The sequence below is a fragment of the Apteryx mantelli genome, chromosome 15 (genome assembly GCF_036417845.1).
Source record: "Apteryx mantelli isolate bAptMan1 chromosome 15, bAptMan1.hap1, whole genome shotgun sequence".
NCBI lineage: Eukaryota > Metazoa > Chordata > Aves > Apterygiformes > Apterygidae > Apteryx > Apteryx mantelli.
This window is the reverse complement of record NC_089992.1, coordinates 19,923,108-19,951,087: the sequence shown is the minus strand read 5'-3', so window position 1 is coordinate 19,951,087 and position 27,980 is coordinate 19,923,108. Positions and strand designations below refer to the sequence as shown.

General features: G+C 36.7%; 1 protein-coding gene across 4 annotated transcripts; it reads left to right on the top strand.

The window, feature by feature from the left end:
* Positions 1-27,890, top strand: ICE2 (interactor of little elongation complex ELL subunit 2). 4 transcript variants are annotated; one of them, XM_067305555.1, is made up of 15 exons: positions 1-111; positions 1,051-1,155; positions 3,863-4,130; positions 5,288-5,407; positions 7,367-7,501; positions 7,873-7,989; positions 9,438-9,597; positions 11,051-11,235; positions 11,702-12,653; positions 15,435-15,613; positions 17,538-17,667; positions 21,953-22,037; positions 22,140-22,190; positions 23,342-23,600; positions 26,005-27,890. In XM_067305555.1, the coding sequence occupies exons 1-15, from the start codon at positions 83-85 to the stop codon at positions 26,170-26,172; spliced, it is 2,943 nt and encodes a 980-aa protein (XP_067161656.1). In that variant the 5' UTR covers positions 1-82; the 3' UTR covers positions 26,173-27,890. The 4 variants fall into 4 exon arrangements, with proteins under 4 accessions (XP_067161656.1, XP_067161657.1, XP_067161658.1 ...); XM_067305557.1 differs by lacking the exon at positions 1-111 and adding an exon at positions 441-479; XM_067305556.1 differs by lacking the exon at positions 23,342-23,600 and having other exon boundaries at positions 26,005-26,143.
* The last annotated feature ends 90 nt before the right edge of the window (positions 27,891-27,980 follow it).

Below are 27,980 nucleotides of genomic sequence, written 5' to 3'. Positions count from 1 at the left end.
GCAGCCCGGCCTGGCAGCGCCGGCGGGGAAGCCGCAGGGAGCCGGCGGCTGCCTTTCCCTGAGGGGCAGAACGGCGGCCAAGATGGCGGCCAAAGCGCCGGTGCTGAGCTGGTGAGTGCGCCTCCTCCCCCCTTCTCCCCCTAACCGGCGGGGCGCGTCCGGGGAGCGCGGCGGGCCGCGGAGGTGCCCCTGCCTCCCGCTCCGCTCCGGCGCGCGGCCGGGGCGCGCATGCGCCAGGGAGCGGGGCGGTGCCCCTGCGGGGCGGCCCCGGGTCCCCGCGCCCGGCCCGCCCCGCGGCTGCGGGCGGGGGGGAGGGGCCGCCATCTTGGGCCGTTGGCGGGGAGAGGGGCGGCGCCCGGCGCTGAGGGGCCGCGAGCGAGACGCGGCGGGAGGCGGGCTGCGGGCGCGGGCTGCTGAAGCGAGTGGGCAGGCGAGGTCCCGCAGGGGGGTAGCTCATTCTTAAGCCTGGAGGGCGAGTTGTACGTCACTTAGTTAATTTGTGAGAAAGACGGGAATAAATCTTTCCTCATGCCTTGGAAGATAGTTTGCGTTGTATAATCCCGAGCGTAGGGAGCGCTACCGCACAGATGCCTGATTATTTATTTTTTTTAGAGCAGTTTAGAGGGCAAGAAGTCCTTAGGGTTATATGGAAGATAGAGCCTCTTTTCTGAAAAATTAAAAAGAGGATTGTTGTGGGTTTTTTTTTTCCAAAATTTCAGCAAGTTCAACCCGATGTTTGGTTTTGATTTAGCTGCATCTTCTGAAAGCGTGTAACTACAGCAGTTTTCTCTAGCCACATCTAGATTTTATACCCATCTATTAATGAAATCTTTCCAGTGAAAAACCAGTAAGGGGTTTTATTTTAGTACTGAAGACCAACAAGGGATTAGACAATATTTATGTAGCATGTGTAGGAGGGAATGTGTAAACACTGTAGATAGTCTCCAGTTTTTTATATATGATTCTGTTTTGTGTTTCTCAGGGTCAAAATTTGGCCTTTAATTCATTGTGCATTGCAATGTTCTTATTTTGTTTCATTTTCCTTATCAGGGATATTTTACCAAAAAATGGTACTGAGGTATTTTTCTCACGAGAAACTTATGAAAAATACTCATTGGCTCCAAGCCTCTCTGAGCTATGGACTCTGTCAAACAGGTATATGCTGTTACATTATAATTCCATGCTGTTTCTCATCACCCTTTTGATGCATACTCTTACTTGTTCTGGGTTTGGTTTCCTTTCAGTTTATGAAAAGAAAATCTCCTGTTATCCCGGGAGATACCGTTATCCGGCTGGTTCCGGACGTAGTCTGCGGGCCAGTCTGTGCCTGGCTGCACAGGAGACCTCCGGAGGCAGGAGAGTGGGTTGGGGCCTCTGGTCTTCTGTGTTTTTTGGTGGAGTTAGGATTTGGGGTGGATTTTCTTTTCTTTCTTTTTTTTTTTTTGGCTTTCTTTTTGCGTGCCAAAGAGGGAACAAGTTTGACAAACACTCTTAGCTAGCCACGTTAAAGATTCTGTAACCCATGAACTAGTTCTAATTCTTTTTAGAAATCTGTGTCCTGCTGTCTGTCTCTGACTTACCTGGCTTTGTAGAAGGCTGCCAGTACTGTCTACACTGAAATCCTCTTTACTCATACCTTTGGGAAGACGCTGACACTATTTACATAGACCCAACCGTGTGTTAGCTACAGTGGAGACATGATTAGTTCCCTGACTAATGAGTAAACTATGTAGATTATTGCCTGAAGAATGGAAAATGGAATGCTGTAGACAAAAATGATTTTGGTACAGATAGTATTGATGGCACACTCTTGATATCTTACTTTCTTAATGTCTATTAGATAGAATCAACATTTTTTTGGCATAGTGAAAAAGTGTAGTTCACATGCTACTGGATTGCAAAACTGGAATATTGGTTTTAGGCTTTTTTTTTTTTTTTTTTTTTTTTTTTTTTTTAAGAAGTCGTTAAGCTAGCATAGGGAGGTACAGCTAACAAGCTGCTTCTGGTGGACCAGCATTCATGGGATTGAAGAATGGGGATGGAGACCGAGATAGCAACTGTGCTGTGTGTGGGGAAGTTCTGTGTGTGCAGAAGTAATCTGTTCCAAAGGGGAATTGCCCTGGTTTTCTGAGCTAACACCGAGAATGGGATTTTTAGGGAAATAGCGGTCTACATCACATGGCTCTGCCTATCTCACACCTTTAGCTAGAGAAAAGGATTAAAGTAGTTTTCCTGGTTCATCTCTGTCAGAGTAACTTTCCCTGAACTGGCAGAGGGACACGATCCTCATAGCTTGCTGCGGGCAGACTGGATATTCCTGCAGGATTCTTCCTCTAGATATGTACAACAGAGAATTTCTAGACTGCATGACTGCAGTTAGGAGTGGGGTTATGTTCAGTTGCGTATGATAAAAGCGGATTTATAGTTTGAAGTGGGGTTGCGACTAGAATAAGTTAGAAAATGCTGGAATTGGGTTGACTGGCCGTAATCAGAGGAAGAGAAATGGAAACTGTTGGGGCAAATATGAAAGTAAAAGCTGCAGGAAGTTTGTCAACTTGTATATTGGGATTTCTGATAAATATTTACTAAAGTGAATGTTCTCTCACCATAGAAGCTGTGAAGACAGGTTGCTGATAAAATGAAGGAGAAAAATTTAAGCCGTCAGCTCAAATAAAGGATAATGCTGTAAATATGGACAGAAAAGCTCTGTCAGATTATTTTGGTTTGCACCCTGATGAAGGTTGTGACAGCACTGCATACTGGAATGATCTCGATGTGCTGCCATTTCATTCTGTGCTGAATACAGCCAATTTAAGCTGCTAGAATTCCTTGACATTCCTACATTGGCACATCTGAGTCAGCATCTTGTTGCTGCTGCAGCTTAATTAAATTTGCCAGTTTGTGCCACAAGGATGGACATATTCTCATATTCAGAGAGACAGCTGTGAAGTATTATTAAGAACTGTGGACGTGATACTGTTGGGTTTGAATAACACTTGAGACGTTTTCTACTGCTGAAATCATATCTTAAAAATATATTTTTTCCAAAATCAGCAGTTAATGGTCATTTTGTTAACCTTAAATATTTTCTCTTTTAAGAACGGTTATTTTATATAGAGAAGAGATAAGCTGGTCTTCATATCCTGGAGTTGTTTTAAGAATCAGCATTATAATGTGACTCCTTTGTTTTTAGGGCTGCTACCTCACCTTGCCTTAGCCCAGTGTTATTTAGGGGAACTGATTTTGGCATTGTTTAGAATTGAAAATGGAACTCTGAGCTGTGTACACTATTCTTAGGAAAAATCTTCACCAAAACCTAAAACTTAAATTGTAAGAATTGAATAATTTTAATTTACTTCTTTTACAGTGAAATAAAGGCTTGCTAGTTAAGGGGTTATTGTTTACTATCATAACTTTGTTTTGTAAGTTAGCCCTTTCTAAGTACAAATTGCTTCTGAATACAAACAATCAGTGGTTAATAAGGAGGGTGTTCCGGAGCAAAGAATTTGAGTTTCGTTGGCTTGTCACCTCAATATTCAGTATGCAGACTACTATATAGGCTTTTTTTTCTTTAAACAAAAGTTTTCTAATCAAGTTCAGTAATCCTATGTCTCCCCCCACCCCTTGAAATCAGTGGCAAACCTGCTGTTGGCACTAAGGGTTAGTGTCATTGTCTAGGTAAAGTTTCAGAATATGAAAATTCCTATGACATAGGGTAGGGGTTGGAAAATTACTATCTCCCTTACAGTGCATTTTGCTGGATTTGAAGTTTAAGAGCTTGCATGAGTGCCGTTATTCTGATAAATATTCATCATCACACATCAAAAGTGTAAGTTCTTTTCATTTATTACTTTTCTTTCAGACAGACAAAGAAAAACGTAGAGGTGTTGGCAAACGCTTTAGAAGACAAACAGACTTGTAACGTGCAGGCTGCAGATCCGGTTGAGGTGAAGGCTAAAACTACAGCTGATGATCAACCTTTTCCAGAACCTAGACTCCCCTATCCATTTACCTCTTGTTTGAGTGAGAAGGAGCAAAAAACATATTTATATCTGATGACTAAGTACTCTAAGAAACCAAACCATTTTCAAGTTAATGCAGCAAGTCAAAGAGAACTATTCACATATATGGTAAGTGTTATGTGTACATGTATATACACACAAACATCACAGAAAAGAATTACACATTTTTTGTTATTGTTGCAAAGAGTAATGGAAATGTAGCAAAAATTGTTTTAAAATTCAGTTTGTCCTGTTTGCCTTTTGACCTATATTCTTACGAATGATAATAATGTTTAAAGTATTCAGGATAGCATTTTTCATATAGGTGGAAAGTGTGTATTGCTATTTAAAAGTGGTTTTTCTTTTTTTTTCCAGCAGTAGTATTCTAAACAGCTTACAGTAACTGTAGCAGCTGTAGCTCTTTAATGGCTGATTTAAAACAAATTAATGAGAAGAAAGTTTAAAAATTTACCCTAAACTAATACTATGATTGTAGCCTTTCATAATGGCACGTAGCAGTCTTATTATGTTAGAAGGTGAATAAATTTTAATGTGATCTTTGACATCACCCTAATGGGAACTTTCCTCATTAGCGCGTGAGGAGACCTGCATGTTGACCTTCTACGCTTGCCACATCCGAGCTCGTTGGAGTAGAAAGGCACAAGCTCACTCTTGCTGCTTAGTCTCAGCAAAATTGTTTAAATAGTGAAAGACTATGTTTCGTGTTGGTTGGCTGTATCATTTTAGTTGACTGCTGTATATGGTAATTAATTAGCAAATGTTTTTGAGCCACTGCGTTAGGTATCCCATGCTTCCTCGCTAATGTTAATTCCTTTCTTTTCTGCTGTAACAGTGGGAATATCTATCCCAGGCAAATCAGTACCTGTTGCGTTGTTGTTACTAACAGTGTCGTTGCTTATGAAATCAGGGCTCAGTGGCTTTGTTGCTCTGTCATGTAAACTTGCTCCGGCAATGTCTTGTAACGTTTCCTTTGTTTAAACCACCAACGCATAATCAAAAGAAACTTTTTATTTTATGTATTTATTTTTAAGGAAGTAAACCTAATCTCGTAAAATTCTGTGTTGAATTTGGTGAAACTCTGAACACTTTCAAAGATTTGCCAAATTGAGCAGCAAATGGGATCTGTGCCCTTCCTCATACCATTTCCTGTACTATTACTCTGGAAATTTTGCTGTTTGCCTACCCAGTATAGGGGATACCAAGTAAAACTATGTCTTAAAAATTTATCTTAAAAACATATCTTAAAAACTATTTCTTTTCCCCAGCAAATGAAAGAATTAGTAAACACTGAAATTGCAGAATTTATGAAATTTGCCCAAAATGCTGCAAAAAGCTGCGCCCAAGACTATGATACCATCTCTGAAGATGCGCAACTTTATACTGAGGTAAATGGCAACACCGTGTTTAATTCCTTCCCTTTTGAAACAATCGTATTGAAAGATACACATACACTGCTCGTGGGAGCTGATGTTCCCAGAACTTTTGCTGATTCTGTCTTGAGATGAAATGTGAGAAGTCTCCTAACCGCGTATGCTCTCCAGCGTGGCTGGCCCCACAGTTCAGATGTAGCTAATAAGATATAAGTGAGGTCATTGAATGCAATACTGTACAAAGGTTTAGTTAGCCACCAGTAAAGGATATGACAGCATTGTTTACATTTGGCAAGGAAGAAATTACATTTTAAGCATGAATTGACATTGGCAAGCTTCTGGGCCATGTATTGGGAAGAATGCTAAGCTTTCCTCTAAACTAGTATGTTATGAAGTTACTTTTTGTCAGAGGCTATTCAGGCCTTAATCAGAATAATCTGCAAGTTCATGCTTTCTTAAATATCCAGTTTGATGATTCTAAAATCAACAGTGAATGAAACTTTAGACCTCATTCTTCCAGTTTGGATTAATATATTTTGGGAAAAGAATTCCAGAATACAAGTTCATTAAACTTTTGCATCATTGGGTTGACTTTCTGTTGCTTACATGAAGCAAGGCGAAGACAACCTTTTCCTAATTCCTGCATCTTCTCACTTACAATGGTACATCTTGAACAGTCAGTAAAAAAAAGTGGTCTGCCATGTCTTATTCATAACACCAAGAATACGAATGGCTAGAGCTATGTTTCTGTTGTATTCTGTCTTCATTTAAGTAGAAGAGGGCTTACTAAAACAGTTTTAGATTTGTTTGAATTCCAAGCTTCTTTTGATCAGAGAACAAAAAAAATAATTAAAATATTTGTTTAGTATATAATTTATGTAAATATTTTCTAATAGTGTCTTACCTTAACTGAAGTGACCTAGTTAAATACTTTTTGCTAAAATTTCAGTCTTTTCTAGTAAGTGCCACATTATTTTCTGTTTTACAGAATAAAGTGGAAAAATAATTGCAAATATTACAGAGTAGGGGCTTTAGTTAAAATCAGAAAGATTGCTTTTATTTCACCATAACATTTTATTATATGCTTTTTAAAGCACAAGATAAATTTGCTCTCCTAATAACACAGTTTGACACAAATGTTGTTGTGTTATCACACATGGGATGAAAAGAATCCTGCTTTTTTGTTTAAAAAAAATTGGGATTGTCTTCATTGTTTTATATCTTACACTGTGCATCTGTTTTTCTAAGGCAGTGATCTTATCTTCTGGTTAGGAAAATGTCTCCAATCTTTGTCTTGTTCATAGTTAAGCTCTTGAATTACATCTAAATATGTGCTTCCATTTCATTTTTAAACAGTACTTGCAGAAACAGCTCATTATAGCTACTAAATAAAAATGAAATACTTGAATGCACAATTCAGATATCAGTAAAATCTAGCTCAGGATCTAGAGTTGACATGAGAGCAAACTTCAGCAAATATAGACTCTTAATATGTTTTTACCTTTTACAGCTTTTACCTGGACTAGTATAAATGAAATAGACTACTATTTCTTTGTGTTACTATCTAAAAGCCTGGCTAAGTAAACGAACTGGAAAGGTAACAATAACCAGTTCAGCACAATTGGATTCAAACTGTACTGAACAATCTTTTTATGATTGGTCTAAGCCTCTGTGTATACTTTGTGAACCTTGCATGTAAGGGGTTGAGGAGAATTTAGAATACGCTTCAATTCTGATACTGGTGATTGTAAGATTATTATGAAGTCTTATTGCATTGTTATCTCTTAAGTCTTTAATTTAAATGCTACCCAAAATCTGAGAATTTGAACTCGTATGTTAGCAGTAATCTGGGAAACAGGTCAGTATTTTTTACAGAAAGTATATGCAAATGTAACTTGCAGATTTTTTTTTAATGAAATTATTATGGAAGATAGCAATGCATAAACTGTTTTTTTTTCCTTTCTTTTTCATTAGAAATTATTAAGTGCTTGTATTGGACATGTGCAAAAGTATCCTGAATTTTACACGCTTCAGGAAATCATAAGTATCATGGGAGGAAAATTTAACACACAGTTGACCTTTAGGCTGGAAAAAAATCTTCTTGTAATGGTAATACCTTACATATACCTTTTGTTTGGGGATTATTTTCAAATAAGGATTACATATGGATTGCATTATGCAGAACTTTTTTATATATATATAATGTGCATTATTCAGTGCTTGGGTTAGGGGTTACAATTTATAATGAAAATTGTTTGAGTAGAATTAGTTAAAGTATTTGGCAGTAAGGCTGTAAATCTGTTATGTTACGTGTTTCCAGCAAAAAAAGATTACATTAACTTTTTTTAACTATAACATCAACATCAATTTTATAATGTGCCTGCCTAGTTCTTCATATTTTTCATTATGAAAAGTGGAATTTTGGGGTCAGTGTGATTCCAGCTGAAGGTGTTTTCTGGTACTGCTTTATTTTGTTCAAGGGTACAGCAAGACGTGGTGAAACACAATTTCCTACCATGCCTGTTCAACTACCTGTAGATTATAAAACTGTTGCATCTATTATAACTCCGGAAAAAAAGGCTTCTATTATGCACAGTGTGAGTAACCTTTTTTGTTGTCATTATTATGTCATATATTGTAGAGAAGAGTGTGTGAGGTGGTTTTTTTCTTTCTTTCTTTTTATGTGGCAATGCTAAGGTTTTCTTGTTTTATTTTTTGTATTATTTTTATTTAATGTCATGCATAACAATCACACTGCCTTCTTCAAAAATTGGAATATCATTAAATTTTTGAGCCAGTGTCTCTAGATTGGACTTCCTCTGTTCTCTCGATGAAACATTAGAGAGGTCCTTTAATTAGAACAGACTGTCTGTGAAATCTATCTAGAATTGTTTATCATAATATTGTTCCTTTTAAATTTTGCTTTAAAGCAAAGGCCAAAGCTGGCCTGTGTGTGTGTATATATATGTATACACACATATACATGCATGTCCATGTAAAAGTTTCTGTTTAAGAAAGAAGTCCTAATGATAGTAAGAAATATTTTAAACTCCTTATGTTAACTTACCCTGGGAATTTTCTTGCTAAATGGCATAGACTGCATTTCTGACTTGAATAATTTTTAGGTTCTACTCCATTTTATTGTTAAATATCCAGTGTTGCTGTCTGTGTTCTTCCACAGAGAAAATCATATCAATTAGTTTTCTCATTCTGTAGAGCTTGTTTGTTGTCTGTTAGGTTAAGGAGTTTGTTCATATATTAGAGACCAACCTTTCAACAGAGAGACTGTGACTAGAAAGGAGGTTGTTGCTTAAGAAAGTAGCAGAGGTCCAAGAGGAGAATGATGCATCACAAGAGGTGTTAAAGCTATAAGCAAAGAATATTACTGATGTTGTCTGAGGTGGCAAAATAAAAAACATAGCTAGTTTTTTGTTTTGTTTTGTTTTTTTCTTTTCTGTCATGGTCCCAAGTGCTCCTGGGCTTCTGTTTTCTTCTCAGTCCTTGTCCAACTTCCTCTGCTCATGGAAACCATGTACACATTATTTTAAATACTCTTATAATTTCAACTCTGAATTTGTATTTTTCATGTTTTTGTATTTGTTTTAAGATTCCTGCTAGGTAATCTATATTTAAAGAGCTGTTCAGTTTTAACCACACTTCAATGTTAGGCCTCTTTTTAGTTTACTACTTAACCTGTAAGATCTGTAATATGTGTGAGTGAATCTCCTTCCCCCACTTCTGCTGTAATGCAGTCCCATATTCCTCTATCATCCATATTCCTGTTCAGCCCGGTAATTCAAATTAGTAGGAATGAATTGAAAGATAAAATATGCTGCAAGGTAGATGCAGACAAAATCCTTAAGGGAGACTTTTTGCTTTTTCTTTTGATTCTGAACCCTGACAGAATGATGATATTTGGGCATTTGTAGGTTTGGAGCTTTTTAATTCATGTTTTCTTCTATGAATTTAGATTTATATATGTCAGGCTATAAGAGCCTTTTTCTTAAAAAATCTTTTAAAAATCTTTTTTTTTTTTCTGGTTTAGGATATTAGTTCAGATTCAAATGCAGAAAAACTTGCTTTGAAATACTGTCCTCAAGTTGTTCTAAGTAATCAGTCATTATTTGCTTTACTGAATAATCATGGACTAAACTACAAAGAACAGTGGGAAATTCCAGTTTGTATTAAAATGATCCCTGTTGCAGGTACAGTATGCTTTTGTGTTATAGAAATTGTATTTTTGTCCGTGAAGTCTTTTGTGTATTCTCATAATCCCTTTCAGTTGACTGAAGAGCCTAAGTCAAACAGTAAAAACTGCTGAGAGAAGGTAGGAGATAGCCTGGTTTAGCTTGTACAACAATAAAATAGTTTACTTTTGGTTTTATTCAGGAAGAAGAAGAAGCTAAAGGTAAATGAAAATCCTAGTTGCAATATAACTTCAGATTCTCATGCTTTTCAAAGAAGCAGCCTTTTAGAATGCAGCTATTGGAAAACAATTTCTCTTAAGTACTTCCATGTTCTTTAATCTTAAAAATCAAATGAAGTAATAAAATTTGACTGATTTAGTTCGCACATCTTGAAGGGCGAAAAACTGAAGTTATGTTTTTTAGCATTAATCTAGTAAAGAGTCAGAGAACTTTTGTTATTTAAAGAAAAATGTTTAATTGCAGTTATCCTAACAAATACACGTTAAAAATCCATTGCTGAGGTTTGTGCTCTATCCTCAGTGAGGAAAGCTGATAGCAAAGTCATTTCCTATTTTTCTACACACTATTTCACCTTATTACTGAGAATAGTAACAACCTCTAGAGGTATTGCCATTAACATTGTGTTTAGACACACAGCTATTTTCTGTTGGGGGGGGCAGAAAGACGAGTCAGTTAAATGCCCTTTTGCTTTTTAAAACTGTAAGCTCTACTCCTTGAAAATAAAAAAATCATGTGAAGCTGTTAAAGCTGTCAGATGAACTGATTTCAATAAGCTAAAGAGAAAAATTCTGAAGTTTTATGAAAAAAGAATTAATAAAGTAATGAAGTAGCAAAATTTTTTCTGGAACTGAAGGACCAATTTATGTCATAGAGTAACAAATTCATATTGAAAGTTGGTGGAGGATGCTCTTCCCAATTGCAGCAAAAAATATTTTGAATAAATTGATTAGCTCATCTGAATATTCTACTTTTGTCAAGCACCCTGTCAGGAATCGTAGTATAGATTTCTTCTCCTATTTCCCCTTTATTATTTTTTTTTTTAATTGTAAGATTTGCAGATAGCAAACTACTGGATAGCAGGCAATGAGACTTAAAAATAAATAAATCAAACAAAACCCCCCAAAATAAACTCATGGATCTGAGGTTCAATGCATGCAAAGGAAAAAGAAAATATCTTTTTTTTTTTTTTTTTGACTGAATACAAGGAATGTTGAATCCTAAATTATTTTATAAATTCTCTATTTGGAACTGCATTTAAAATGTGATTGTCTGTTAATCGGTTCTGTTTTGCTGCTGCAGAATCATAATAATTCACACTGTATCTAGACATTTTCTGTAGTTAATGAGGATTTGAATGTAATTGGAATTTGAAAGAGTAATTTATTATTTAAATTATACAATGATTTTTTTTCTTTCCTGTATTATTAACTCTCTTTCCATTCTTTAAAAGATGGCAAACCAGCTAAAGTAGTTTATGTTGACTCACCTCTCCTGAAAAAGGAAATGACAGTAAGAGAGAGGAACCAAATCTTCCATGAAATTCCAATGGACTTCCTAGCAACTAAAAAGTCTTACGTATCGATTTCTGATGTATTGATGGACAAACCAGCTGAGGAGAATAATTTTCAGTGGGATGTATGTAGCTTCACCTCTTTTTTATTTTTCCTTAAGTTTACAGTCCTTGAGCTTTATATATTCTGTGATAATAAACAGATATTTAGGTTTCTCCCTGATAGCTTTTCTACTTTTGAGTTACAGACTCTATTTCTTAAAAAGTCTATCTAGTTTCTTGAAATGCTTCTACAACATCTTTATCTCAGCTTTAATGTTTACATCATTAAAATATATTTTCAACTGCTTTATTTAGATGGAAAAGGCTTTACAAATTTCATTTCTATGTTGAAAGACCTTTTAACTCCTGAGGTTTAAGATACTCCACTTTAAATGTGGTGTGGTTTGTTTGTTCATTCATTTTCCAATTACTTCCTCTGTCCCTCAACAGTCCAAATGTGGATAATAGAACATTTCTTGCATGTTTCAAATTTAAGTATTTTATTTGCGGTTAATATGTTCTATTGTCCTCTCCCCTCCCTGTGTTAAGATACCTTCTGACACCTACCAGTGCAGGAAGGTTCCTGTTCCAGATGACTCAGGGATGGATTTTGATGATGATGTTACAGAACTAGAAACTTTTGGAGCAGCAGTCAAACTCTCAAAGACTTCTAAAACAGAAAATACTTTTCCTAAAGTTGGTAACACTGGTCCAGTTTTGTCACGTGAGCTAAAAATGGACAAAAATTTGACATCTACCATAGACAATGGAGGCGAAGAAGGAAGAAACACAGTTTCTGAGCAAGGATTTTCAGCCAGCAAAGTGCAGCTTCCATCATTTAGCATTCTGTGCTCCAACCTTGAAGAAAATTCATCTCATAAAAGCTTTCATTCAGAGGAGGTAGAATTGAACAAAGCACAGCACATCATGACAAAGGAAGTATCAGAAAATGAAACGAAATTAAATACTTTATCTAATGCTGTTACTTTCAAGAAAGAGTCTGATGCTGCACAAAAAGATAAGAGTTGTGCTTCTTTGTGCAGTAGTGACACCGATGAAGATCGTTTGATAATTGATACAGAATGTAAAAATATTGATTATTGCAAATCAGCTGTACCAAATACTATTTCCAGTACCTCAGCAGAGACTTCCAAATTGCCTTCCTCCATCCGTATTCCATCAGAAAGCATAGCTGATTCCTCAGATAACGTGGATCAGGAGAAAAATGCTTCCAGAAAGCCTACAAAAAGGTTGTCCAAAGAATTTGATCCTGTTGGACAGATTTTGAAAATGCAAACTGAGCTCCTCAAGTCACCGTCCCAAAAAGCTCTTGTGCAGCCACTAGTGAGCTGTGATAATTCTAACTCTGCACTAACCCATGTGCCTCAATCTCCAAAATCATCGGTGATCTCCAGCACGGAAACTGCACCAGGCCCTGCCTCAAATCCCAACAGCTCGTCTAGAAATACCTGGACATGGCTTTTCCAGGGACCTCCAAAGAGTAAGTAACATTGTTTGTTGTGTAAGGAGTAAAATTTTAAATTTTCTGTAAAACTTAAGAGAAACCCATTTTAATTCTCTCCCCTGGAAAACATCCTAATAGTACCTCTTCTATGTTTGTTTAGAGATGTGACTTAGGGGTTTTTTTTTTTTAATAATACCTTTTCTATGTGAAAAATACTGTTTTGTATGTGTAAGAAAAAGAACATTTTTGTAGCTGTTCATCTGCAGAGTTGTACATGAAATGTTATCTTATTTTACTACAGAGAAATGTAATGTTGTTATATGCAAGGATTTTGAGCAAGGACAAGTACCTGTTGGTGGGGGGAAAAAAGGAGAGTCTGGGAGCTCTAGGTGTTATGTACTATAATTTTCAGTCCATTAAAGTGAATGTGTTATGACTATTTCAACAAAAAAGAAATGGGTACTTTTACAGTGCTACTGAGTAGCTAGTGCCTAAGACAAATGAGAATCAGTCTGTTAGCATTCTGTTTAAAGCAAAATAGAGGAAAAGAAGTCATTTGATACTCAAATGAGTTGCTTTTCCTCAGAAATTCCAACTTTTTAGTAGTCTGGTCTGTGAGGAAGTCTGCAAAAATAGTCCCATTTTTTGAATGACAAGAAACTATTTACATTTTCTGTAGGAGGAAAAATTAATCAAATTACACAATTAAAAATTTTAAGAAATCTTTAAATTTGTGTGTCTAAGTTCTGAGACTCCCAATTCAGTTACTGTTCCTTAGCCCCAGCAAGCGGTTGCAGCAGGCTGAGGAGGACACCCTACAAGTCACCTCTCCAAGTTTTCCAGCGTTTAGCTGGAAATTGAACCTGTGCTATACCCAGATCTCCACCCAGAACTAAGCCTTGAATATCCTAGGGGTCATGAAGTTTGAGACCTTCCCGCATGCCCGAGTTGCTTCTGGGCTCTGCGCAGCTGAACGTACAAAGCCTGTGTCGTCTCGGGTAAGCCCGCAGGAAACCAGGCAGGTTGCGTCAGCACAGATTCTCTTTTCGCAAGCTTTTAATTCAAGTGAATCTCTGTTTTCTGGTGGAAAACATGTCTCACTGGGATGTTCTGACCAGCTATCCATTCGATCACATAGGAATTAATCTGTCTGTAATGGAGATAATTGGAGATTGAAGTTTGGGTTTTTCTGATTTAAGAAAAAGGTGGCCACTCTATAGGCTTTTAAACAACACATCATTTCAATGTAGAGGCGTAGTGTAAGCCTTGGCTGCATCCCTGCTGTGGTGTGAGAACTAGCTGCAGCTGGGGGGGGGGGGGGCGGGGGGTGAGGAGCCCCTGGGCGCTGCAGAGGAGCAGCAGCGGGGCTGCAGGGGGCTCTGAGGCATTCCTGCCTCCCGGTAAGGACACAGGCTTGTCTTTCCATTTCCTTTTCTGCTCGTGGTTTTTAGGAGCATAGAGCCAGTGAACCTGTCTGATCTGGTTGTTGTGTGTGGTTAGGTCATCAGAAAGAGGAAGGGACAGGATGATCCTTTAAATTAGTGTTTGTGTTGTGGTGGCTGGGGCAAAGGAGAGTAAAGTGTAGGGAAATGTGCTGTTAGCAGAGATGGAAATGTAAAAGATAATTGTAAAAATTTCATTTAATACAGCTTGCTCTGTTTCAGCTGAAATTGTCTTATCTTTACCTACCTTTAAGTTGATTTTAATTGAATTTTAACAGTCATTAAAATATACTTGTCTCCTCCCCCCCTCAATTTGAGGGATTGAGTTGTGATATTCTCCTCCTTTTAGAAAGCCAGAGTGTGGAATTCAAGCATTTGACAATTGATAATTGTGTTTTTTTGATAGAGGTGGTGAAACCAATATTGCTGAGAAGCTAAAGTGTAACTGTGTGAAAGAATAGTAAGCATAAATTGTTCAACAGAGTGAAAGTTGCATAGCAAGTTAATAAAAAAAAGCATTTTTTTGGCAGAAAGCCAGAATTAAGTTAAAAATTTTACTAATAGAAAATTATTTTCAGTCATTTGGATGATAATCTCTCATACAGGGTATATATATTTATTCAGAGATGTTCATAAGCTCTAAGGTTCATGTTAAAATGTACTTAATTTTATTCATAGCACTACAGCAATATCTATTTGTAGTTGTAGTTTTGGCACACATTTCCGCATACCTGCAGGACAAAAAAGCAGAATAGGATAAATTATTAATACAAAAAGTTAAATAGGTTGGTGTGTATTCATTATATATTTTTAAAATGCTTCATTAAAGTACATCTGTAGGATGCAGGGATGTTTGTTTACCCACCTGAAAGTTGCATTTCAAGATCTAGAGTGAAGTGTTTCCTTTGAATGTGCTAGTATTGAAGCAAATTCAGCTTGGAATGCAGAGCTGAGCCATTTAGGCATCTATTAATGGGATTGTAGCTCTCAGGAGACATTCATTGTAAATAGAATTTTTGTTTCCTTTGTGCTGAGCATAACCTCACTGTGACTTAAACTCCAGCCTTTGAACTCTGTACAGGCATGGAGTCCCACAGCTCCATTTGCATATGCAGAAATATAATGATTAAGATAAAATATGTGGGAATATTTAATAATATAATCTTAGAGTGGACATTTTCCATTTTAATTTAGTTTGAAATACATAACAAGTGACCTTGTGCCTGATAGGATAGGGCTTTTCCCCCCGCTAAACCCTTATCAAACAAATTGCTTTTTTAAGAAGTTCTCTCTACTTCAACAGGAAAAAAAAGCTAGTTAGTTTTATGGTGAGCACTACAAATTTTTAATTTTCTGTTTTATGTATTTTCTATAGGAAAGCTGCCGAATGAACTTGAAATGCTTGTTGAAGACCCTTCAGAGTATACAGCACCTCAGGATGGCAACCTCGTATATAAGCTATTCAGTTTGGATGATCTGTTGTTACTTGTGCGTTGCAATGTGCAAAAAGTAAAGACAAGGCCACGATCTCATAAAAAGAAAACAGCCCAAAAGGTACAGATCTTGCTGTCAGCCTTTATCTATCTATTTATTCTTTTATTTATTTTTAACTGGTGTGCTCAACTGGAACTTGTTCCTTTAACAAACTGTCATCATTTAAGGTGTACTGAGTATCTCTGGAATTAAAGAGGGGGCATAATGCATTTCCAGTCCTTAATACCATTTGTATTGTCCCTCAGATAATTAATGCATTTGAATTGTAACATTTCAGTGTACACCTTCTTAAGTAAATATTTGCTGCAGGAAGGGAGGCAAGAATAACTTGTGATTTCTTTAGCCCCACTTGATTAGAACGGATAAGCAGGTGTGATTCCGCATTTCTTACAACGACCACATTACAATAATAAGCATGGGTAATTATACTAATGCCAATTTGAACTATTCCTAAAACTTAATGCAGTAATTAGGTTTGCGGCCTAAGGCTTTGAGATTCTTCATGCCTGTAAGTACTTCAAAGCAGAACTGAACCTTGATATTATACTTAGATAAGCAGAGGGATATAGGATAGAATGAACTGCAGAGGATACATTTCAAAGAGGGTAATAGGTCCCCTTCGTCCCGCTTTAGGAGACTGTATGGAATACATCCTCAGAAATTATTTGTCTTAAGGAATAAAAAGCTTTAAATGAAATTGAGCTATTCCTCATTATGTCTGGAGAAGGAAAGCTTATTCTGGAATCCTGAAGAATTCATTTATTTTGTCAGGAGTCTTCTGAATGATTTGACAAATCTGGTTTGGTATCTCCTTCCCCCAAAAAATCAGAATTGTGGTAGGCATGCATACACTTTGTGAAGTATTTCTTCTTTATTAAAATAGAAATGTATCTTTATAACTCTTTGATTGTTTGCTAAGATTTCCTGCTCAGAACTTTATTTTGAAGAAATATCCTCACTTTAATACTGATCCATTGCTTATAAATGCCTGTGAATAGCTACTTAGTTTGTTTCGTAAATCACACTTCTATGTTGCTTTTCAATATTTCTGATTTATTTGATGTCTTTCTCAGCACTGATGGGGGAGGTGGTATTAAAAGCTATATTTGTTAAGATAATACCTCCAGTGGTGTTGTAAGATTTTAATATTTGCATACCACTTCTAACTTTTAAAGTGCTATGCAAAAGTAAAACAATAACTGTTCTTTTTTACTAGCAGGAGAATAGCTTTTCTAGGAAAGACTGACATGTAGATTAAAAAGAAAATGAGAGAGAATGAAGACCTGTAGAGGTGCAAGAGAAATCCTGTTTGCGTTTTGTCGTTCCCACTGGCCTATGCTTTTATGGACAGGCAGAAATGGAACGCTGTTGTTTGTTTATTTTTAAAAATACCTGATGAAAGTTGAACTCCAGACTTTCAGTGAGAAGAGTCTTAAGTTTTTGTCTGTTACAAATGTTAATTTCTGATTTCAAATGAGATTCCAAATATTAAGTTCTGATTTGAAATTCTGACGTTGAGCATACATGGCAGGATGCCACTAAAGTAATAAGTAACTCAAAATATACTACCTGTTTCTTCCAAAATTCCTGAAGAGGGCAGTAGAGCATAGAAATGTGAACTTCAAAATAATGTATTCTTATGGAGAAATTACTTTAGCTTTAAAATTTTATTATATGTAAAAGTTTGCTGAGGCGCACGCACACACACACACATATATATATATGTATAAAAAAATACACACACATCTGTATACACACATACATTTTTTTCTCTTTTGTCCTCCCTTATATAGAGTCTGTGTAGTCTTAAATTCATCTTATAGATTTCATATAAAGTGACCATTGTACATGATCTGTGAAAAGTCTGTGCTGCTTTAGCTGTAGTGGAAGATCATGATGATTATGAATTACAAAATGTAATTCCAGTGTGGTATTTATTCTTGGACATTGAGTGGTCATTTCACTTGTTTTTTCACTTTTATAGCCTATACCACTATTCCTATTGCCAAAACTAGAATATCAAGCCTATTATGGTGTTGAAGCTCTTACAGAAAGTGAAGTATGTCAACTGTGGACAGAGAGCATGTTGCATTCTGAATGCTCATTTTATATTGGTAAGCATGTGTCAATTTTTGTTTAAAAAATACGTATATATGAATACTCGGAGAATAACAGAAGAGAGATACTTATTACAGGTGTATTCCATATGTCATCCTTATTTCTTTTAGTTTTCTAAACTTGTTTTTCACTTTTCTCTTAAGTTTGTACTGTGTCTAAGATTGCTAACTTCGAAGAACTAAATTCAAGCTTACAGATATATTTGTCTTTGAAAAGCAAATAAATGCAGTTCTTGAAAATAACTGCTACTAGATGCTTTAGCATGAAATAGCATCACTGATGCCCAGAAGCAATCTTTAGAACTTGAAGTATCTTTGATTTTGATAGCTGTAATATTCCTCAAGAGCTCTGAGCACAGGATAATCTTCAATAACCATGCATTTTCCAGGTTCTCCAGTTTCCATATCTAACTGATCCATGAAATATTATTTTCTAATATATGATATGACTTGGAACATCCCTGTCAAAGACATGGCCTTGGTAGCCTTTGTCCTGTATCATGCAGCAGATGGAAACGAGAGAATGAAATGGAATCTATGAATGGGAAGTGGTTTTGCATTCAGTAGGAATGAAGCAGGAAAGTACAAATATTGGGTGAAAGAGAAGACAGCTGTAAATCAGAGCACAGAAAATAAAAAGTCAATAAAGCAGGGATAAAAAGCATGGAAATGTTAACAGAAAGGTATCTTATTGTAAATGCTATTTTGTCCAGAAGCAAGACACAAGCCCAAGCATGCTAGCAGTATATGGAGAATTTCACTAACAAATTTCCATTAAAATTTCTGTACTGATGTTTGTACAATGACTTTTTAAAAAGTCCAGAACTACAGAAGCTTAAGTCCATGAGTACACTTGTTCTGTTTACATAGCAAAGAAATTGAAATCATACATATAAAGAATGTGGCCAGATTATTCTAAGAGACTTTTTTAAAGACCTGTTTGATATCAATAATCTGGTAGTTAGCAAGATTTTAAAAGCCAAAATTTGCAGCAGTTAAAGTGGTTAGTCAAAATGCATTTAAAATGTATTTGGCGCTTGGTACAGAGTGAGGGCAATCCTGTTTGTACAGTAGATGAATGTTCTACGGTTGGAACTGTCTCACTTTCCTGTTGTAGAAAGATTTGTCTTGTTTTTATGGTTGTTATGGCAGCAGTTGCGGCCTGTGGTTGCCTAACCTTTCCAGTTATGCACTGAATTACCATTTTTACTCTTCTAAGTATTTTCTCTTATTTCTTAGCAGCTCACATGAAAATACTGTTTTAGAAATGCTGAGTTATTTCTATTCTAATTTTTACTTACAGAGTTTTCCTACCTTAAAAATATAAGGTTTATGTGAAATCTGATACGTTTGGAACACTGGTTTTGTTGATTGCATCTACCTTTTTGTCTACTGTCCAAATTTAAAGCATGAAAGTATAAATGTAACTTAAAAGTAAAGTTTGCTGTTTTTTCCCCTCTAAAAAATCTTTGCACAGTTAAAATAATTATGCACACGATTTTGCAATTGTATATTAATATACTTTATTTAAGCAGTATATTTATATGGAAGGAATAGAATTTTAGAACGGGTAGAAGAAAGGCTGAATTTCACTGCAGCTTAACTCTTCTAGAAAACCTTGCTCATTATTAGCATTTGCAGAGTCACAAGCAGTGTGGGGAAATAGTGAAACTGTAGAGAGAGGGCTAATCTGCTTATAAAGTAACAATCTAAAAGAATGCACTTCTGTCTAATCTTCCATCAGCAGCAGGATACTTAACATATGGCTTGAGTGCAGAAGCTTGAGGACAGCTCATCCAGCCAACGCCCCTTTTATAGAGGCTCGAGAGTATAGGAGAAAGCAGGTTGTGGGCGGCAGGAGTTGCTCTGGCATTAACAGTCACCACCCTCACCCCTTCCGGTAGAGAGGTTCCCCCGTCTCCCGGAGCGTGCGGACACGTCCTGGCCATGAAATGGTGCAGAGCCCCAGGCGGGCAGGCTTCCCTGAGCTGCCCTCCACTGGGCTCTCTTTGTTCGTGTGCTGTGCTCGGGGGAAAAATGTCAGCGAGACTGAGAAATTCTGGTTGTTCCTGTGACGGTTGTCAGCTCTTGGATGCACTCTTTCCTGCAGCAAGCCCTGAGGTGCATAAGGGTTTTCCTTTGTGTGCTCCTGGGAAGCAGGGGATTACTGTACGTTCTCGCTGTCCTGCACGGTAAATCGGCACTCCCAGCACGAGGGTGGGCCTCCTCCTATCACTGTTATAAAGTGTCTGTTACAGATAGGGAGGAGGACTCGCAGCACGTAACCAGCCTTCGATACTGGCAGAGTATGTGGTTTATTTAAGTAGACAAATTGGTGATTTTTGGTACCACTGGTTTCTAGTAGAAAAAGATTTAAAAAAAAAAAAAAAACAGATGCGAGTATATAAATGTTCTTCCACAAAATTGGTCATTTATCACAATCTTTTTGGGGAAACTGTTGCCATATCATACTTTAGGATTCTTTGTGCTATCCTTGAGAAATATTAAAAGGTAGCTGTGAAATTCTGCCTTCCAGTTTGTTTCTGGGTAGCTTTGAAAAATATAATGTTAGTGTCCATTTAGTTAGAGAGGTCTTTACAACAGAGAGCCTTTTCCTGAAGTGCAACTGACAATTCCCTGATGGTGAGAATGTTTGTATGTATTACAGACAAAATAGGGTGAATATCTCATTCTTTAATTTGTGCTTTTCAATTCATTACTCTAATACCTGAAAGTAAAAAGGCTACTGCCATCATGCTTTTGGTGTAAGCAGAAAGGCAGATTTGTGCTAGTCATCCTCTTAGAGCATGCTATAATTTAAATTATTTTGAGTGAAATATTATGTCGTGTAATAAATTAAATGTTTAAATCAGTAACAGTAGAGCAACAGACTTTCTTAAATTTACCCCATAGTATGAGTGTGAAGGTATGAAACAACCATGTCAAAACTGTGATCTTACCACTAATAATGCAGTACCTTGACAACTTACATCATCATTCAGACTGTTCTGAGACTGTATGGGTTTTAAGGGAAGCCTTTTAAATTGAAGTTTTGAGAGCGCAGTAAGTGTCACTGTTAAATTGCTTGGGAGGTCTTTGATCTTGAAAGAACCTCAAATCCTGATGATAACAATCTCTTGCATTGCCAAGTAAGAGTGGGTGGAAAGTTCTTTGGACCTTGGTCCGTGCCCCGTAACTGTCCCGCGTTGTGGTTCGGCGCTGCACAGATGTGTGTGGCCAAGGGAAGAATCTCGGAGCTCGGCCCAGTGACTCAGCAGTGCTGCCAGCTCACCAGATGAGAAGGAAAACGGATGTGTGACTGTGGCCTCCTTCATAAATTGCAAAGTGTGCTATTACGGCAAATTTGTGATTTTCATGTTCTCAAAGAATGAACTGAGAGTGTGCACAAAAGCAGAGATGTTATCATGAAACAAACTTAAGAGCGCTCTCCTTCTGTTGCTGGTAAAGCATGTTGCTCAGTTGCTGCTTTGAGACCCCTTGCTGCTCAAGTAAGAAATCCTGCATCTGCAAAGGAAATAAACTCTGTGACGTGTTTCCAGAAGAAGGCAATCATGCTTAAGTAGTAAATAAAGTTGTGATATGCTTTGCTGATTTAAAATGGGAACATTTTACCCCAACCATTATTTCTTTATTTGCATTAAGTGCCTAGGTGAAACCTATTACAAAAAACTAGTTTACTTTCACCTGAATAGAATAATATTGGCTTTTAAATAAAGAAGATTTAAAAACTGGTTGGAAAGAAGTACTTACTGTATGCATAACTTACTGAATGAGAAGTGTTTTTTATCAGTCAATGAGTATAAGATACAATAATGCAAAATAGATTCGAGTAGTTCATAGAGTTTTCCTGCTATGCTGTCCATGAATTTAGAAATGGAGAAGATTGTTATTTGAGAAGAGGTTGACAGGGAATGGAGAGTACAAGCAGTTTGGGGGGGGGGGTTATAATGACTTCAAGTTTTTTTCATATAGACAGCAATGCAAAATGTTGAACGTAGCCAGTTAGTCTTGCACAAAATACTGATATTAAGAAGAGTAACAAATATACAGTGCCTAAAAGAAACTAGTCATCCTGATAAATAAAGTAACTACATGTCAGTTATTTTGCACCATTCGCAAATACTTTTTACTGTACTAATCTGTAAATGAGCAAAATTTTTATTTCTTTCAATTGCATTATGTCTACAAATATTAAATGATGCTCTTAGTATTTATTTGTTCTCTTTTATTTTTTAATGTATTAATTGAATATTTTTTTCAGGACGTATTGATGCTTTTACATCAAAGCTTATTATGCTAGAAAAGATATCTCCAGAAATTTTAAGAGAAAAACTTGGACTGATTAAGTGAGTATTTTTCAATAGCTTTTTAACAATGAATTTGAGACCGTAACAAGCCTTGCAAGTTACTGCTTTTGTAATATTTGTGGGTTTTTTTCCTACTTACAGGCCTGCAAATTCATTAAATATACTTCATCACATCTTAAAGAAAGTGTCTGAGTAAGTACTCCATTATTGTTCATTGTATCTATTTGCAGCGTTACCCAGGTGGTCCTATTTCTTCTGTAGAACGGTTGTCTACTCTGATTGTTGTTGCTTCAGGTACCCTAAAAGTTTTACAGATTCTTTCAGGTCTAGCATAGCGTAATGCAGTAGCATGTAAAAATGCACTTAGGATTACAGGTTTTGAATAAAAGATGCAAAAGAAAAAGAACTTGATTTTTATGAACATCTTCCTCAAGAGATGAGACTTGATACCTTGGAACTGATTAAACAGTTCAAGGAGTGAGTTGTACTATTACATACGTAGGCTAACATTTAAAACTTGTCCTTTTGGTTTTTGATAGTCTTTTGCTTAGTATGTAGCAATGATACTGACTTTTGTTTGTTCCCTTCTGCTTAGCTTATTACAGCAGGGTTTTTATATATGTGTGTGTGTGTCTGTGTCTGTGTGTATATATATGTATAAAAAAAGTTGCAGCCTTTCTCTTGCTGCTTCCTTCTCTTTATTTAGCGGCTTTCAGACTGCAAGTAGCCTTGTCATGTCACCTCGTGTGTGTGTAATTTTTTGTGAAGCAAGTTTCTTGCACTGTATGTGAAGCATGTTATTTTGCATTACATAAATTTTCTTGTGCTTTTTAATCTCTGTAGCTTTATGATTTGTGACTAAGATTTTTTTATATGGGGAGTTGGTTGAAATTTATGTTTCTGAAAACCTGCTTAATCTTGTATGGATTAAAGCACTTCTGTTCTTTGTGTTGATATGCATATGTGCATTAGGTGTCCTCAGGCATTGATTAGGTAAAGAATTCTATATTTTTCTGCTTATGGGTAGTTTTCAGGACTTGCTTAAATGTTTTGTTGAACTGGAGCACAAATAACTGATGATGACAAGCCATACGTTGGTGATAAATTAGTACATTGTAAATATATACACTATAAATACATAAATTAGTATGTATTTATCAATACACTTTAATTCATGCATTTTTGACTGTAGTCTTTTTATGAAATGGGGACTGATGTGTAAATATATAAAGATGGTTTCCTTGCCATTAAGAAATTAATAACTATCCTAATCAAATGGTCAGATGAAACAAAACAACTTAAGGAGTATTTTAAGACTTAAATTTTGATCTATATCACTTCAGTTTGCAGGAGGGCTCCTATTTATTGACTCATGCTGCAGGAGATTCATCAGTTGCAATCTATAAGAGTTCTCTTGACAAGGCGACCAGAGCATCCTATAACTTGCATAAGGCTCACTGCGATCTGCCTGCTGTACCTGCCAGTCTGTCAGTCCCCTGGGTGCCTCTAGATCCCGGCCTCCCTTTACCCTATCACATGAGCCATGGGAGAGTCCCATGCACCTTTCCACCCGCACCCCAAGAGGCCGTGCGGAAACAGAAGGTCAGTAGCATGCGTGGTGGAAGATCAGGTTAATTGTTTCGAAATAATCTAGTTCAGTCCATTGGGTATAGCTACTGTATTTGTCTGTCGCCTTTGTGGGTAAGAAAGACTCTTTAGAGTACTGGGTCTGCTGCAGGAATAGGAAGGCCTACTTAAAAAGAGTTTCAGGAAAAAGGATTTCTCTCACCTAGACCTAAATGTTTACAGTAGGAAGACAACATTTAAGCTTGTTGTGCTGGACTCTGTTTATTATTAACAGAGAGAAAAGGTGTGTTTTATAGAGATCCATCTCCACACCAGGATGGGCCTCTTAAGCAGATTATATGACTCATGCTGTAGACTTTTTGTTTTCTCTCTAATGACTACAGAAGGAGTCTAGATGATTAACTCAGTGGTAGACAGGTAGAAACTAGGTAAGCTGAATCTTATTTTCACTGTCTATTCCATGAGTAACTATATTGAGCTCTTACTCCAGTTCTCTAGTGTACATGACGTGTTTTTTTAGAAATACACTTTTTCCCCATTTGGTGGCAAAATTCTTTCAAAATGGAGTTTTGCATCTTAAATTTATGTGGACTAATAATACTTTTGGACAGCAAAAGAAGGTGGTGAATGGGTTTATTAAAAGCTGTGTAATATATGGGTTTGCAGTACAGCTGCACAGAGATAATACTTGCATTTACAAGGATTTTCTCCTAATTTTGTCTCTATGGTAGTATTTTTTTGTTCATTTACCTTTTTCTCAAACAATTTCAGGAAGGACCTTTTAGCCTGGTTTCCTGTTTTTCAGTCCCAGTTCTGCCCCTTTTCCCTCTTACCCCCAGATCTCAAAATCTTGAACTTATTGGGCTATTTCAGCCAAAACTGACATGTCTTGGAGGCCTCAAAGATATTAAAATCTAAATGGTTTTGTGAAAATAAGTAGGTAGAGGGAGAGGGTGCTGCTCTGAGAAGGGCTGCAGTGAGCATTGAATCATAGTACTTTTATCAGAGAACCCATGCGGGGGAGAGGTGGTGAGCAAATCAGCCCCAAGAAAAAAAAATGTCAGAGCTTTTGCATTATTAGGTGTGGGATAATCATAGAACAAGACAGAAAGTCAGAAGAAAGTACTCTTTTAAAAAAAAAACAAACAAACTGATATCTGATTTCAGCAGATAGTGGAGTATCTCGAGTCTGGCCTTGTTTGTAATTTTATGTAAAGCTCATTTAGGAATAACAGTGATTCTCTGCACCAAAAATAGGCTTTCCTTTTGGCCCTCTAAAGTATGTTAATTGCCATTAATCACCTGGCTCTGCGCTGAACTCTTTCACTCTCGAGGAAGCTTTCACTGCAGTTCAGATGGCTTCCCTGACATACAGAAAATTGAATTCTCATTGCTATGCTGTTCCTTACACAATAAGACAATCATAACAATTTGTATATAGTACTGTTTCTAAAACAAGAGCAGTATGTTAGTTTGTATCTGGAGGTATGGGAGTACTTTAATTTAGGAAAATACAATTTTTGTGTCTCAGGCGTAAACATACAATTGTGTGTGGCCATCTTGTGCCTTTTTACTGAAAATGAGCAACCTCACAGAGCATGTGTATTCTGCATTTCTTCACAAGAGCAGTTTAATCTAAAGAAGTGCATCGTTTTAAATGTTTGAACATGAGCTTCATTCCAGACCTTATTAGGTTAAGTAAACATGCATATATCCTAGGTCACTAAGATCTGTTTTTTGTTGTTGGGTGTCTTTTTTTTTTTTTTTTTTTTTAACAGTGTAGAATTTAGTATGAGAAGCAAAATTAATTGTCTGCATCTAAAGAAACTTTTGATAGAAGTCCTGTAGAAAAATTTTTAGGATCCCAACGTGCTTTGTAATTGAAGCTGGTGAATAAATGATGCATATCATGCTTTGAAAACTTCCTTAAGGTCACACTCCTAGCTCTAATGTTTTGAACAGGTAGTATGACATGTTTAAAGTAAGAAAATTTTCAAGCATTATTTTTTCTTCAGTGTAGATTTATTGATTTATGTAAAAGCTGCATGCTAACTGCCTCATTTAGTGGACTATGAAATGCTTTTTAGGCCTGGTTGTATGTTTTGGCTGCATCCTGACTTCATACGAGGGCACAATTGAGGTGCACATCAGTTTCTACTTCCCTTGTGCAGTTTGGTTTCTGCCGGAAGGAAATCCAGGCCTGTGGGCGAGAAAGGAGCGGGAGCGGTCAGATCCCCGGGTGACGGGACGGGAGGACCACATGTGCCTGTCAGGCAGTCCAGACCTAGCCTCCGAGTCTGGCTTGATCGACAAGAACTAGAAGGCAGTTTTCTGAAGGTAGTTGTGTATATTTATGCTTAATACAGATTTAAGATTTTTAATTCTAGTTCTTTTTTATTCTCTACTAATATGTGTCTAGATGGCTGGGGCAAAAGCACAGCTGGACACACCCAGCGAGGGACGGCCAGTAGCCATGGAAACAAAAGGCAATCCAGCCAAGCCTGCTGGAAATGGAGGTGTGGCTGCAAAGAAACCGAAGAACTACTGCAAACAAAGAATGAAGATGAAAAAGTCGAAAATGACATAAAAGAAAACTCAAGTGAAGTAGGAATAGTTAAGCCTTGCTGAGGTAAATATGGACTGGAGAAGGACAAGACAAAACAAAATATCTGGGACTTTCTTGCAGCATCAAAGGAGCCAGAACAACCTGGCAGAGGAGAGAGCTACAAAACCATGTTTAGGAAGACTGAAACATTCTACAAACCTTTAACTCTTTCTTACCTTGGTAGATGCATTTCAAGTGCAAATCTCTAATTTAGCTGTAGAGGGAAAAAAAAGCAGGTGTCTGCAGCTGAGGTTAGGGGACAGTAGTACCTTCTGCAGGTCTCATAGAAAAACTTCATCTTGAAAAATAAAGCAGTGGTTGACAGCAATATCTGCTATCAGTACAATAAGAAAAACACCTTTTCAGCTTTTTTAATTCTTCTTCCAGGGTTACTACAGATTTGCATTCTGATAGATTTTTAAATGAAATTTTGTGTCATAGGTAATGTACGTAAAGTGAATAACTTGGAGTTAATTAGTTTATCATTTTAACACAGTGTTCTGCCTTTTTTTTTTTTTTTTTAAGGAAGTCATATCACTTACAAAAAGCTGTTTATTTTTAGGATGATGTAGCAAATGAGGTTTGGGGAACAAAAGCTGTGCATATTTGAAAAGTATGTGCCATAAATTTTCACTAGGAAACTTAGGAATACAGCAAAGTATGAAACAGTTTTAAATTATTTTTATACTTTGGAAAAACAGTTTCCAAAAATTGATTGGATTCTGACATATCTTCAAAACTGAATATTGCAGACATTATTTACTGCATTACTAAATGACTAGAACCTAAACCTCATATCAGACTGCATAGCAGTGTGCTTACTCAAAGTTTGCGTGAAGGAACAAATGATAGGGTCAAGGCCTTAGTCATCATTCCAAAAACCCAATCTACCTAAGCTGTGCTTCAGCAGTTCACTTGAAATTTGGAGCCAAACTGACAGAATGAAGTTAGGAGAAGAGAATACTTAGGTCCTGCAAAAGGCCAAGCAGCATGATGGCATATTGCTTCCTAGTGAATAGCAGTTGTGTAGAAGAATTAAAATTTTTATGAATGTTACTGACAGAATGCATCGTAATCCATGACACATTTGTAACTTAACATGAATCGCTTGTTAGGGAAGAGTTCTGTGCGTTACAGCTGTTTTACAGTACATACTTCCAGTGTTTTATCAGATAGTAAATTTCAGCAGAAACAATACTTGAAATTAAGGCTGCAAAATTATATTCTCTATCATAGGTTTTGTTTTGTGTTTTCTGGATTTCTGCCTGTAACTTCCTTGGGTATTGTTTTTAGAGGGGCTCTTGTATTCTTGAAAGCTTCAAGAATGAACCCAATAAATTATTTTCTGTTTCCCATTGTAAACCACACAACCGGTTTTGAATGTCTGAACCAATTTTGGTTTGGATGATATTCTGGTGAGCTGTTCATATGTATGCTTAAACTGCTAACATGAAAAACAAGCGCCTTAACAAAGACTTTCTTCCACGTCTTTTATTTGGACTAAATAAGTTTAAAAGTCTACACATCTGATCAGAGTTCTACTCCTCTGGTCTTGACATGACACATTTTAGTATTACAGAAATATAAATGAAATATTTAATTTGTTTACTGAGTTATATGTTTTATAAAATTCTGAGGACAAGTTCTTTAGGCTTAAGCAATGAATGTACATTAAAAACTATTCTCTGTGAAATATAAAACATTTCCTGTTTTTTTTTTTCTTTTTTTCCCCACTGTTAGATCCATTCATTCACTCTGTTAATTTTTTAGCCTCCGCTTCTTTTAGTTGT

Coding starts and splice junctions, on each gene's coding strand:
- ICE2 (XM_067305555.1), top strand. CDS start 83: ATGGCGGCCAAAGCGCCGGTGCTGAGCTG. Junction 4,131..5,287: donor GAGAACTATTCACATATATG/GTAAGTGTTATG, acceptor TCTTTTCCCCAG/CAAATGAAAGAATTAGTAAA. Junction 7,990..9,437: donor AGGCTTCTATTATGCACAGT/GTGAGTAACCTT, acceptor TTTCTGGTTTAG/GATATTAGTTCAGATTCAAA.